Source organism: Engystomops pustulosus, chromosome 5 (assembly GCF_040894005.1).
Source record: "Engystomops pustulosus chromosome 5, aEngPut4.maternal, whole genome shotgun sequence".
Classification (NCBI taxonomy): domain Eukaryota; kingdom Metazoa; phylum Chordata; class Amphibia; order Anura; family Leptodactylidae; genus Engystomops; species Engystomops pustulosus.
In genome coordinates, this window is record NC_092415.1 from 57,421,672 (window position 1) to 57,436,159 (window position 14,488).

At 39.5% G+C, this 14,488-nt stretch overlaps 1 protein-coding gene across 1 annotated transcript in view; it reads left to right on the forward strand.

Moving 5' to 3' along the window:
* The window catches only part of LAMA3 (laminin subunit alpha 3), a 156,764-nt gene that overhangs the window by 133,757 nt on the left and 8,519 nt on the right, over positions 1-14,488 (forward strand). Inside the window, exons 55-68 of the mRNA XM_072152048.1 lie at positions 1,442-1,558; positions 1,641-1,820; positions 3,275-3,414; positions 3,839-4,021; positions 4,135-4,286; positions 5,308-5,467; positions 6,326-6,459; positions 7,306-7,453; positions 7,542-7,667; positions 8,204-8,340; positions 8,465-8,582; positions 9,810-9,950; positions 11,447-11,583; positions 13,423-13,557. Of these exons, the coding sequence (XP_072008149.1) occupies positions 1,442-1,558; positions 1,641-1,820; positions 3,275-3,414; positions 3,839-4,021; positions 4,135-4,286; positions 5,308-5,467; positions 6,326-6,459; positions 7,306-7,453; positions 7,542-7,667; positions 8,204-8,340; positions 8,465-8,582; positions 9,810-9,950; positions 11,447-11,583; positions 13,423-13,557 (2,008 nt within the window). The remainder of the gene's footprint in view (positions 1-1,441; positions 1,559-1,640; positions 1,821-3,274; positions 3,415-3,838; positions 4,022-4,134; positions 4,287-5,307; positions 5,468-6,325; positions 6,460-7,305; positions 7,454-7,541; positions 7,668-8,203; positions 8,341-8,464; positions 8,583-9,809; positions 9,951-11,446; positions 11,584-13,422; positions 13,558-14,488) is intronic.

Here is a 14,488-nt window from a genome sequence, read left to right on the forward strand (position 1 = left end):
CGGATGGTGAGTATTAATTTTTTTTTTTTTTTATTAACTCATGTTTTTTTTTTTTATTAACTCGTGTATAAGCCGAGATTAGGTTTTTCAGCACATTTTTTGTGCTGAAAAACTCGGCTTATACACGAGTATATACGGTATATATATATATATATATATATATATATATATATATATACACAATGTGATATATGTATAGAATTGGAGACACTTGTGTTTCCTGATGTATTTCGATATATGAACATTGGCTTGTAGTATGCCAGACTTGGGCTACATTTATACGACCGTAGGAGGACGCAAGCTTGCGGCCGTACATACATCCCCCATAGGCCGGCATTGGGTGCTAAGAGCGATACGGTCCAGCGTACGTGTGGCACCGTACCGCTTCATACACGGGGAAAATATAGGACATGTCCTATCTTACCGTGTTATGGCGCCGTGCAACGTGCATCGCTATGGAGAGGGGAGGGGTCACCACTCCTCCTGTCCATGGCGCTGGACATGTGCCCACCCGACTACATTCGTTCATGTGAATGCAGTCTCACTTGGCAGCCATGTACCAAAATTATTAAAGCACATTCCTCTTAATTTTAGTGTAGTTTTTTTCTCCTGTCTTTGGCACAAATGATGTTAAAGTTGTGAGCAAGTAAGCAAAGCTCCAACATATAGGGGCTCATTTACTAAGGGTCCGCGGACCGCACTGTCGTTGGAATATCCGACGATTTCCAATGTGCGCCACATTTAGAAGGACTTTTTGTAGCACGCGGTCAAATTTTGGCACATCGCCGGTTTTCACGCAACACAAATGAGGGACGGATTCGGACAACGCGCAGGATTTAACATGTCAAATTGTGTCAGAAGACATGCACTCACATACATTGAGAAGAAGAAGGTGAACTCCGGCGGACCTCAGCGGGGAACTTGGTGAATCGTGCCGGACTTCATCCTCGTCGGACACTCCAGATCGGGGATCGCGACAGGACCAGGTAAGTAAATGTACCCCATAGTCGTGATTTTTGCAGAAAATATGCTAATGCTCTAAAAAAAAGGGGCAGCTTTTTTAATAATTAAATCTGGTCTATAACCAAATAATCATTCACCCCTTTTTCTTCTTTATGAAAGTTGTTTCACATGTTTAGTTTTACGAATCAAAAAGCTCTTGACACATAAGTCTGATGTATCCATTTACTCAAGAATCCTTTTGGCCTTTTAAGTTATACACCAGTATACATAAATATATTTTCTTTTGCTGTGTTTTAGATAAGGATATCTCTGTACATACACCTATTATACTATACAATTATATTATTTATTTGTTTTTGTTTATATTGCAATCTGTTCCCCATAGATTCCACTGTATGACTTTGCTGTGACATGTTAATTTTCCCTGCCGGTATTTTTTAAAATTAATATCACTAAATTTGTAACCTTTCTGCATCAGATGTAACCCCCCAGCTTGAAGATATAAAGGACAGATTGACAGAAGCCTCCGACAAGAAGAATAAGTTGTCAGGTGACCTCACCGCTGTCCAGAATAGTATAAATGACATCAAGCGAGGTGAATATCTTGTATTCTACATGTTATTTCCTCACGTGAGATTCCTCTACCCACCAATTTACCACCATTTTCTGCCTTTCAGATGACATAGAGAACATGATCAATAGTGCTAAGGGTTTGGTTGGCAATGCAAATGGGATTAATAACAATGTCCAAGCGGAATTAAAGCCCATCAAAGAAGATGTGGAAAACCTTAAGGGTACAATCGGGACAGCACAAAATGCTAATTTTAATGAGGCTCTAAAGAATGCAAGCAATTCTGGTGAGCAATTTGTAACAAGAGGAGAAAATGTGTTGGGATATTGATGTATTGATTCAGGTTGGTGAGCTATTGGTTAGCACTGAATAATTTATTTCCATCTGTTCACTTCCGTGTTTAGTTTTATGTTTCCTTTTTGTCATTTTCATGTATTTTATTTACTTAGAAATCATTGTTTATTATATCTTTTTATATTTTTGTTATACAGTACTTTAGGCTGTCCATAGTAAGATCCATTTGTGGTCATTAAGTTAGGCTGGGGTGTTAGATTTTGGCGCAAGGGGTTAATGAATTGGCGCATGACTGAAAAGGCTCTGAACTAGCTCCACATTCATGAAGGTGGAGGACTAGCTTTTTGCTAGTCTATATGTACACCAAAAATTGCGCCACAAAAGTGTCGGGAACCTGAAAGCACTGGAAAAGTTTTAGGTTGGTGAGCTATAGGTTAGCTGCGACCAAAAAAAAAGGTGTGAGTGTTGGAAAAGCGTTAATATTGCGCCACCGGCACATCATTGATAAGGCGCAGTAAAGAAAAAAAATTGGGGGAAGTCAATAATAATGCCCCCCATTGTGTAAAACAATTTAGAATTTGCTGTGGATTTACAATAAAATTAAGCACCATAACCCTTATCCCTCGGTGCCCCTCATCCTGAAGCTTCTATGATCTCCCACTGGTCTTTGTCAGCCTCCAGCAATATGTGCACCAATATCATGGCATGGTAATATGGTGGTGCCCATTAGCAGACAAAATTTCTGTGCTGTGATAAGTTTCACCACAGATTAATTGCTGTGATTGGTGTCAAGTGGTCCAGATGAAAATCACAGCAATTCTGTACCCTTAAAGAAGTTTATGGGGTATGTTTTATTTTTGATGATCTCCAGTTCTTTTCTTATACAAGTATATACCCAGCTCTGAACCTCATTATCAGGGAATAGGGCATCATCACATAGTCCATGCAGGACCTTATGTTGTTGCCTCAAAATTCTATGACAGTGGTGGCGAATCTATGGCACAGGTGCCAGAGGCGGCACATGGAGCCCACTCTGTGGGCACCCAGGCCATCACCCCATCATGAAGTTCACCAGACAGGACTCAAAGAATCTTCCTATAGAATCTTCCTACAATGATAGGTGAATTTTCCCTCCTCCTTTCAACTGCGTTGTTGTTTTTAGGAGGCTGAACGATTGAAAATGATCAAAGAACAAGGAGAAATAAATTACTGCTTAAGTTGCTGTGCTGGCACTTTGCAATAAATAAGGCTTTTGGTTAAAGTTTGGGCACTCAGGCTCTAAAAGGTTAGCCATCACTGTTCTATGAGATGTCTTTGAAATCTTCAGATGCAGAAAGAAAAGACATATGGTTCTCCAGCTTAATACATTTGATTGGAAAACTGCTATGAAAAAATTGACAAATATTTATATTGCTGTCTAATATCTAATTCTCTTTTGGACTTTAGTAATGAAACTAAGCGGAAGCTTGCCTGACATCTTTGATGCCATGAACCGCATCAATAGTCTTGTGCCTTTAGGAAACATCTCTGAGAGTGTGAGTCGTATAAGAGAACTCATCCAGCAGGCACGAGACGCAGCAAACAAGGTGAGATCTCACCTATGCAACATAAGATGTCCTACTACATAGAAGAAGTGGCAAAATATGAATCTAAAATATCAGCACATCATCCAGTATGTATGGGACACCAAGTAATCACAAGAATAAGGTCTCGCACATTCCAAGTAAAAGAAGCAGAAATGCAATGACACTTATTTTCTATTTTGCAAATAGGGGATAAGTGTCTTTGGTAGAAAACCCCTTTAAATGTGTAAATGAGGTGGAGGGGGCACTTTGTATCCAGGTCTCATTTAAACGAAATGGCTACGCTAAATTACCAAACACCAACTAGTATATAAAGACAGTGAACATCCATCTGCTTTATCTTCTCTTCGATGTATTGTGTATTCTTTTCCACAGGAGGAAGTGTAGGAAGATGTGTTTGTCCATCTAATTGATTGTGTCTTTATAGGTTGTTGTACCAATGAGGTTCGATGGCAACTCAGGAGTGGAAGTTCGCCCTCCAAGCAATCTTGAAGACTTAAAGGCCTATACTTCACTTTCACTCTTCCTTCAAAGACCACCAAGTCGGGGAGATCGCAAGAAACGTCAATTGTCTGCAAATATGTTTGTGATGTATCTGGGCAGTAAAGATGTAAGGGAAAAGAAGCTATTTTATAGAAACATACAGATCAGTTACAACAAATGTGAAATCTCTTCTAGAACGTAGCTAGTCCAGATAAGAGAAATATTTCTCTCTCTTTTCAGGCTTCTAAGGATTACATAGGCCTCGGTGTTGAGGATGGGCGACTCATGTGTGTGTATAATCTTGGTGGCAATGTTGCTGAAATCAATGTGGAACCATTTATTTCATCCAATAGAGCGGAGGAATCAATATTGGACAGAGTTGTTTTAGAAAGGTGAGAATGTGATTGGAAAATTGTTCAAAGGAATTGTCCAGGGATCTTCTTCTTTCTTACTCAGTGGTCACATGTCAAGCATTGCAGTGATTGGTTATACCTGTATTAAGCATGTGATCATTGCAAAAAGTAAGAGGGAGCCACCACAACAATAATGCAGGAATGAGTCAAATCTTTTTAAATCCCAAACAACCCCTCTTATGATATTTCATTGTTGTCTGTCTAGTGAACAGATGTTTACATATTGATTTTAGATATACTGTATATATATTCGCATATCAACTGACTCAGAACACATATATGTATACTGAAAAAGCCTGCCTTAGCTTATACTCAAGTGAGCTTACATCGGCCCCAGGGATGGAAGGGGCCTTCAGTCTGCCAGCTGCCAGACTATGTGTCCATGATGGGAAGAAAATCAGTTGTATGTGTGTTATACAATCAATTACCACAATTTCACAGTCAAAGACAGATCTATGCACTGTGCCGATGCACACAGTATGATATCATCAGGCAGCGCCACCTCATACAGTGTGTGCAGGCAGAGCGCACAGACCTGTCTCTGCTTCCGCTGCTGCACCAGAAGCCGAGTGAGGAGAGGAAGCTATGGGTATTGCCAAAGTTAAGTAAATTTTTTTTAACTGCTGCACATTTGATTAACGAACTAACGAACAGAGGCAACTGCTGCACAATTTATTAGAGAGGAGAGGCTGCTGCTGCACAATTTATTAGAGAGGGGAGGCTGCTGCTGCACAATTTATTAGAGAGGGGAGGCTGCTGCTGCACATTTAATTAATGGGGGACTGCTGCTGCACATTTAAATAGCATGGGGAGGCTTCTGCTACACATTTAATTATCGAGGGGAGGCTGCTGCTGCACATTTTTTTTTAGCGAGGAGAGGCTGCGGCTACACATTTTATTAGCGAGGGGAAGCTGCTTCTGCACACATTTAGCAGCCATCTGCTTAATTTATTATTTACATCATTTACACACTTCTATCTAAATATCTATTTTATTTCAGGATCTACCAGTATGTCACTCTGAATTATACAAAATCATTCACATCCAATCGACCAGACCCAACTCGTACATACTCTGCAGAGACACAGAGACACACACTGCTCAATCTGAATGCTGAGGATGTTGTGTTCTATGTTGGAGGATACCCAGATGACTTCACTGTAAGTTTATGTCCCTCTGCCATTATGACATTGGAAATTATTGGTAAATTTTAATTTAAGTTCCAAATTTCTTATTTACAGAATAATCTTTGCAAAAAAAAAACACATCTAAATGTATTGTATACTATAGGAAAGCGCTATGTCTGTCTCTAGTCTGCCATTATATTTTCACTTGTAGCCTTTAACTATTGCACATAGAAGAAGCAAGAGAATACATCATCCAAGTAAAATGAGTGTTTGACTCACATGGCCATGTTAACAGGAACTTACATGCTAAAGTACATATCCATGTGGTCCCAGTTTTTTCTACTTTATAAGGTAGTGTAAATGATCATAAGCTTTTCAACAAACTTTGCATAATTAGGTAGTAAAACTGAATATTTAAAATATATCCTTTTAGACAAGTGATTTCTTCACTTAGTTTGGCTCCTATCATGCGCCCTCTTTCCTCCTTATTCTGCTTTTCACTCTGAAATCAAAGGCTCACTGAGGTGCCAGACTACCGTACATAGGTATCATAGATTACGTAGAAGCCCTATGCAGAGGCGGGGGGGCTAGTGACTTACAGAAGCTAGGTCTCCTCCCTCCAGCTTTGAGACAACTGCAGGTTCACAAACGGAGACTGCAGAGAGTTAAACTGTTAGAAAATGAAGATCACAAGTTACATTGTGAAGAGAAACAGTATAACCCCTCATGTACACTCACTAGACGACTGCTAATTATTACAAAGATTGTTGAAAGATGCGGTATTCTTTTAATCTGCATCCACATAGATCTGAGATAGTTGTATGCAATAATAATCCAGTTCTTTAGCAAAAATATCTAAAATGTATTTATTTTTCTATTCCATCTTAAAAGCCCCCACCCAAGTTGGATTTTCCAAAATACCAAGGTTGCATTGAACTGGATGACCTGAACCAGAATGCAATCAGCTTATACAATTTCCGACAGACTTTCAACCTTGATACGAAGAGGGTTGAGCCGTGCAAAAGGTATGCTAGTAAATGTTTTTTCTGGATTACGGAATTCCCTGCTATAAGAGGGGAATCATATGAATTCTGAATATAAAATGTTTAATATTTCACGTCTCCTTTAGTTTTCATTAGAAAAGCTCCTTAAAGTTAACTTTTAAAATGATGCTTATTAGCATAAGCGGCTACCCTAGCCCCTCTGGGATCTGGCTTTACAGAGTGTTGCATAGTCTCACCCTCCCCCTGCTCTCTCAGCACTGATGGGCTAGGGTAATTAGCATGATTTTAAAAGTTGATTTTAGAAGGAAGGAGGCCGCCGATAAAAAATAGAAGATCCAGAGTCCCTGTACCTGGATCTATGAGTAAGTGTCCCTGGTTTATCATGCTTGATTCTGATGCTAGATTTCCTTTAAGCTTCTTAAAGGGGTTTTCCCACATGGGATAGGGCCCAACTTACTGATCAGTAGGGGTCTCAGTGCTGAGACACCCACAGATCACTAAAATGAGGGGTCCGATGGGGTCCCACGTACCTCGTCGCTCCGTCAGACTAATGGAACAGGTGGCCGGGCATGACCGTTCTGCTCCATTAATCTCTATGGAGCTGACGGAAATTGCAGAGCGCTGTGCTCGGCGATCTACGTCAGCTTCATAGAGATTAATGGAGCAGAACGGTCATGCCCGGCCATCTGTTCCATTAGCCTGATCAGTGAGGGTCTCATGGGTGGCTCCCTCAGCACTGAGACCCTCACTGATCAGTAAGTTAGACCCTATTCCATGGATAGGGCCTAACTTTTCTTTGTGGGAAAACCCCTTTAAGGTACATTTTATGTAACTTGTTAATCAGTATTTTTGTATCCATTTTTCTAGATATAAAGAAGAATCTGACAGAAGTTTCTTTGAAGGTATTGGCTTTGCAAGTATATCATATACTGTACCTAACATCAAATTCTTGCGCTTTGAGCAAACCATCCAGACCACCTCAGATGTCGGCTTACTATTCTTTGCAGAAAAAGAGGTATTCAAATATACGGAATAGGTTTAGTGCACTTGAAAAGTAAAATAACATTGATACACATGTCCTATCTTTTGTGTTTTGATTGCAGGAAAGTTACATAAGTGTTGAAATTGAAGATGGCATCCTTGTCCTCAAATACAAAATCAATTCTAATCCTGTGGAGCAAAAGAAAAATCTCTCACTCAAGCCTGTGAATACCGGACAAGAAATCCTAGTAAGTACTATGAGAGGCATTTATGAATTGCTTTGGTGGCGTTTTTTTTCTTTTATTTGCAGCACCTTCTGTGTCATATTTATGACATGTCGGCACCAAAATATTGCTGATTTTCCAAAACTCACAAATTTTTTTCTCTTGGTCGCTCAATTTGGGGCGCAGCTTTCGAATCCCAACAGTTTTCCTGCAATTTTTGGTGCAAAAATACGAGCTAAAAGCTGGTCCCCCAAGTTCTTCAGCACCACAGAACTTACCATGGTGTCATTATCTGAATGGGATCCTTGGGCACCCCAGAGAAAATCATTCAGGGAGCGCACTCTATATTGACCCCTAAAAAAAGATCCAAATCAACTTTAAGTTGTATTGTCCATTGCTGGACTTCTGATGCCTAATATAGTTTTGAATCTTGTACCCAGCGAAGGATCCTCTGGTACTCTGGTGCATGTTATAGAACACTTCATTTTGGTGTACTTCCTACAATCTAGCAATTGATTTTAAACAGTCTATTCCTCAAAACAATTTGTTCCATTTTGTAGGTTGAGGTGCTGGTAGCGCCCATCGATAGATTCATACGTGTACGCCAGGATCGGGAAGTGCTGAATGCTAGCAATGTGAATGCTTTTACTTTCAATACGTACTATTTGGGTGGAGCCCCTACAGTCTTCAGGGAGAAGTAAGTTTATGAAGCTCTGTTGTCATCATTGTCACCTCTTTACTCTCCATATAAGTCACCTAACATATAAACAAAGGTTCATAGACTGAATACACTGAAAATATTTAACTCCTACCTTAAACAGGTTTAACATACAAACTATGCCTTTCCGTGGATGTGTTAAAAATGTAAAAACCCCTGTAAGCGCAGCAATATTCAAAGAAACCTACGGAGTCAGCAGGAGATGTTACAGTGAATGGAGCGTAAGTGACACTTTTATTTGGAGTCTTGTGATGATCAACTGATGAGAGAACTCTTTAAATCCAGTTCTGGAAACCTGCGATGTATAATGTTGTTGTACCAAAATGCAGTAATATAGGATCCAAGTTTGTACAGACAGCATGGAATCCTGGGAGATTCTTGAAGCTCAATGCAGATAAAAACTATAATACAGGCCATAACTTAGGATCAGTACAATATATTTAATCACAGGTGGTCCCCTACTTAAGAACACCCGACTTACAGACAACCACACACTCGCAGAAAGATAGAGAATGCTCTATCTTTTCCCGGTGTACGGCGCGGAACGGTGCCACTCATGTGTGGCACCGCACCATTGCCGGGTGGCCATTGCCGTCTATGGGGACGAATTTAGAGCCGCAAATTTGTGGCTGCGTGTATGTCCCCCCAGACGGCTGTGTGAATGAACACTAAAGTACAGTAAATTACCAACATCCAGAGGTCCATTTGAAACAAGGGGTCATCTGTAAGTCGGGTGTTAAGTCAGGGACCGCCTGTAATGCTTTTGCACCTGTATTTTTTGTCGGACTACCCAGGGGTTTTTTATTATTGCCTGTTTTGACTGATTTACAGAGTATGGGTGCCACAAAAACATAACTTTTTTTTGTCGCTAAATTTGGGCGCAGCTTTTGTTTGCAACACTTTACCTACACTTCTAGTTTCCCGACACTTATTTTTGGTGCATATTTAAACCAACAAAAAGCAAGTCTACCAACTTCTAAGACCCTTTCTAAATATGGAGTGTTATTTATGCCGCCCATTTTTTCTTCTTGCGTTTTGCCAGATACATTAAGACGGCCATGCGCCACAATGTGAAATCCCAGTGGAAGACACCACTATAGTCAGGCGACAGAAAGCAGACCTTGCACCACAAATTAATACATTGCCCCCATAGAATCCACAGCAGTATAGTATGCAGTAGGAGATCATTATTAAATAGTCAATCAAAAATAAAGAATATAAAAGGAACCTTTGCCCTTTTCTTACACATAGAACCTCAGTAGAGAAATCCATTGCTGCAGATAAGAAATGCAGGGAGTGTAGACTGGGAAGCAGGAGGAATTTATCCATCTATTCCACAAGCTTTAGAGTTGACTCTTCTTGTAACTGTTAAAGAAAAGTAATCTGCTTCTCATAAGATAATGTTGTGATCTGCTTTTTCAATCTGCATTGCACTTCTTTTGGTTTAGGCTATCCGCTCTGCAGAGTTCTCTAATGGAGGAACACTCGGGCTGAAGGCGGATGGATTCTCCTTCCCTGGTGATTTCCAAGCATCCTTTGGCTTCCAGACACCTCAGGTGGATGCTATGCTGCTAAATCACAGAACACAGGTTTGTTCTTCTTAGATTGTATAAGTGTTAGCCCTATTTATCCCCTTTACACCAAGGACTTAATGTACATGTTTTATTTGCCTTTAGTCAGGGGAAATATCTCTGAACAGACTGCAGTCGGATTTCTAAACAAAGCAACACAACAAGTAATTGTTAGTTGGAAGATAAACCAGTTTTCCCACTTTCACATTTACAGCTATTTAAAGGGAACCTGTCAACAGGGACCTCATTTTCACTAAAGACATGTTGCAGAAGCACATTACAGCTGGATTGCAAAGATGTCTTTCTGCCTTTTCTCAGCATTATAATATAATTGTGTGTTATAACTTACCTTGCGCCCTGACAGAATCTTGTTCTGAGTCCCAGGTTTGTTTTGATTCGGATGCATCTAAAAAAAACATGTGACTTGTCTGTTCTGCTCAATCACACCTGAGCTCTCAGCACCCACCTTAGTGCTCCTGTACAACTCCTGCTCCTTCACCCACACGGGGATAGAGCTCACATTGGGGGAGGGAGGAGCTGTACAGGAGCAGAAAGCCAGGAAGAGAAAAATCGCTGATGTGAAAAAAATGCCAATGTGAGTCCACCCTTTCGTCAAGAAAAAATATACAAAAGCTTAAACGGTTTAGAGATCACGGGTTGGAACACTTTTCTCTCTTGGGTATCTATGTGGTCATGTTCTTTCTGGAATGATTCATTTTTATCTATCCTTCAGGTCAGTGATTGGAGGATACAAACAACTAATAAACACTTTTATTATTATATATTATATTTTTTATCACTTTCAGCTGCAAAGGGAAAAACATGGCACAGAGCACAATTATGGATCCAGCTTAGGACCAATTCACACCTGAGTTTAGACCCCTGTTATCTGTTATTCAGTCTTTAAAATAATTACAGCAGAAGTCTAATGGATCCGTAAAAATGATTTGAGTGGACCTTTGATGGCTTCTGTTAGTGTCTGTTTGACTCAATTTTATTAGATTTCTGTTATTTCAATGGAAAATTGGTCGGTAGCTGCAGCATTATTTTTTTCCATCTCAAATAATGGAAGTGGTGCATATGGACAGTCAGTGGACATTTTAACAAATCCGTTGACTTGCGTTTTTATAGTGTTAGTGAAGGAAGATAATGGACACTGGTGTGAACAGGCCCTGAGAAGACTCCCAGATATAATATTGGGATCTTTTCTTCTTTTAGAGATCTGTTTCTTTTTAGCGTGAATCAAAGTTTTTTTTAATTTAAAAAAACCAATAGACAAGTCAACATATATTACATAGGAGTAAAGGCGCTATAAAGAGACATATTATTATTAGAGTGTTGTTACATTAAGAAAATAGTAACAAACATAAGAGTAAAAAGGTGACGCAGCAACACATGCAAATGGAGTATTCTATTCAGGCATATACTGTACAATCCAAGAGAGGAGTCACATTTGAGGATATTGTGGTAGAGAACGTTGGTGGTTGAAATAAAAGTGTCTTCTTTCTCTACAGTCAGATGAATTACACGTGTCTCTAGAGGATGGAACAGTTACTGTAACTACAACTAGTTCCAGTGTCAACCTGCGATCCAGAGACAAGTACAGTGATGGAAAACTTCACTATGTGTCAGTAATGAGAACCGATAATGAGTAAGTGTAAATCCACTTATTAAAGACACGCTGTCATCCATTCTCCTGGAACTTATTCCCCATACTGTTTTATCTTACCACTCTCTCTTCATGTGAAAACAATAAAAACCGTAAAGCATACCTAACCTTTCAACACACTTTGCATAAAACATTAGTCATCATTTGTGTATAGCTTAGGACATATATTCTCAAAGCTCAATAATCATTTGATCAGCATCAGGAAGTACAGTACAACGTATGCACAATGATCAGAACGACTTCAGAGGACTCGCATCTTCAGATATTCCTCACGGCTGCCTTTACATTACTGAGATCCGCTGAATGCAGATAAATAACAGTCTACAGAAACAGCGGGAGATTAAATACACACTGTGAAATACCACTTCAGAGATGTCTTCTGTGTCCCTAGAGACTAATTAATAATTTCCCTAAATTCAGTCTTGTGTGCAGTGCTATTTATAGGAGACCACAGGCCCCTCTATTGTAGAACATGCCAATTACATTTACATACAGAAGACACGTTCAGCATGGCATCTGAATATAGTTCACTCTTACGTGGCTAGCCAGCTTTACATTGGACTGTAGGTACAGTACATCTTTTTTTATATTCTACTTTCATCTACAATAATGCACAAGGTCCTTAAGCATCTCATGCCTGCCTGTGATAATGTCTTCTAAAAGGGGTTTTGTTTGGTATCACCAATTACAATGATTGGGCCTGCAACTTCCAGCCCATTCAAACAATGTGTCACATGTCTAGCACCTTTGCCCCCTTCTCCCTTTCTATCTGCTATCATTGAAAGGCTGCTGAAAGACTGCCTCTGTACAACAGTCAGCCATCTTCTTATTACACTAATGTATAGACCGATAAGGGAGCTGCTCTATAACATTCTACCTTTAGATAGGACCCTATGTGCGATCTGCTAAGCTCTTCCTGCTGTATAACATGCCACTTAAGGTTGGACAGTACAGTCTGCTCAGCTCCACCTTCTCTATAACATGCTGCCTGTAGTAACACTGTGTAATATCTTCTCAGCTCATCCATCTTTATAACATACTGCCTGCCTATCATATATAACATACAGTGTTCTCAGCTAATCCTGCTTTATAACATTCTTCCTGCAGTTATGACACATGTATCATAGTTTTTCAGCTGCCACGTTTTCAAGTTTCCTAAAGTCGGCCTACTTAATCATTGCAATGTATCTTAATTTTTTTCCCCTTTGTGATGCATGTGATGAGTTACCACTTTTGAGACTTTGTGGTGTGCGACTTTTTAGTCTCAAATTGTAACTACCAAAAGTAAGTCTGGGTCTAGCATGCTCTGTTTTGGGACTTATTAGGTGCAAGAATGACACCATTTCAGAGCCCAAAATTCTCACAAGTTGAACAAACATCTTGGCTACAAAGATGAATATATGGCTACTGCATTACATCCTGGAGGCAGATAACTTTGGTACGCTGCTTGATTCTGCACCTAAAAAGTCTCAAACTGCAAAACTTCTCACAAAATGTTGATAAAAAAAAGAAAAAGAAAGCAATTGGAGTGATACATGTCCCCCTATGTGCTATCTTTTCATCTCATCCAGCTTTATAACATACTACCTGCCTATCATATATTACATACAATGTTCTTAGCTCATCCTGCTCTATAACATGCTGCCTGCAGGTCAGATACTATACACAATGTTCTAAGCTCATCCTGCTCTATAACATGCTGCCTGCAGGTCAGATACTATACACAATGTTCTAAGCTCATCCTGCTCTATAACATGCTGCCTGCAGATCAGACTGCATTGTTCATGATCTCAGCCGGTGACTGTTACTATTTCCTTTCAGGTATAAGCTTCTGGTTGATGACAATGAGGAAACAGAAAACACTGACAGTTCCAGGCGGCCAGGTTATTCACCCACTGATATATACATTGGAGGAAATGGATTCAAGGGCTGTATGACAAATGTTTTTATTAAAAGGTAATTTCCAGCTTTTGACAAATGGATTCCAGGTTGATATTTGTGTCAGAAATATGAACCTACATGATACCTTCTATCAATAATGTCAATATTTGCCATTATACATTGAACAATACATTTATTGTACAATTATCAAATTGACGCAATTGTTAATAAAAAAAAATTACACTTACAACACGTATTATTAAAAATAATCCAGTGTTTACCATACCAGAAGAAATATCATATAGGACAGTGATGGCGAACCTTTTAGAGGCCGAGTGCCCAAACTGCAACCCAAAACCCTGCTTATTTATCGCGAGGTGCCAACCAAAAATTAAAACAGTAACTTATTGCTCCCCGTTCAACAACTTTCAATCATATTGGCCTCCTGAGGACAGCAACACAGGTCCTCCAAAAATAATTCGGCCCTGTCTAATTCTCCCTCTTCCTACAGTCCCAAGTAGCGAAGTCAGTATCAAAATATGACTGGAAGCAGCATCTTTTAAGTTGCTTATAACTGCAGGAAGATTCTTTGAGTCTCGTCTGGTGTGCTGGAGCGATGGCCCGGGTGCCCACAGAAAGGGCTTTGAGTGGCTTATTCATTTAATTACCTTTAAAGCCATTTGTACACAGCAGTATTCTGATCAGTATTTTGCATCAGTATTTGTAAGTCAACATCAGAAATGGATGCTAAATATAAAAGATGTCAAAATCTTTCCATTATACTTTTTCACTGTAGGATCCAATCCTGGTTTTGGTTTACAAGTACTGACCAATACTGTCATGTGAAAGTGGTTGCAGGTTGTATTCAGCCTGTGTAGTAATTACTACATGAAAAAAATACATTCATGTACTAAATAAAAAAGTATTTTTTCCATTCAGTATTTGATGGACTATCTACATTCTAAATATCCCATCCACAAGTCACTAATTCATACCAATGTTTGTT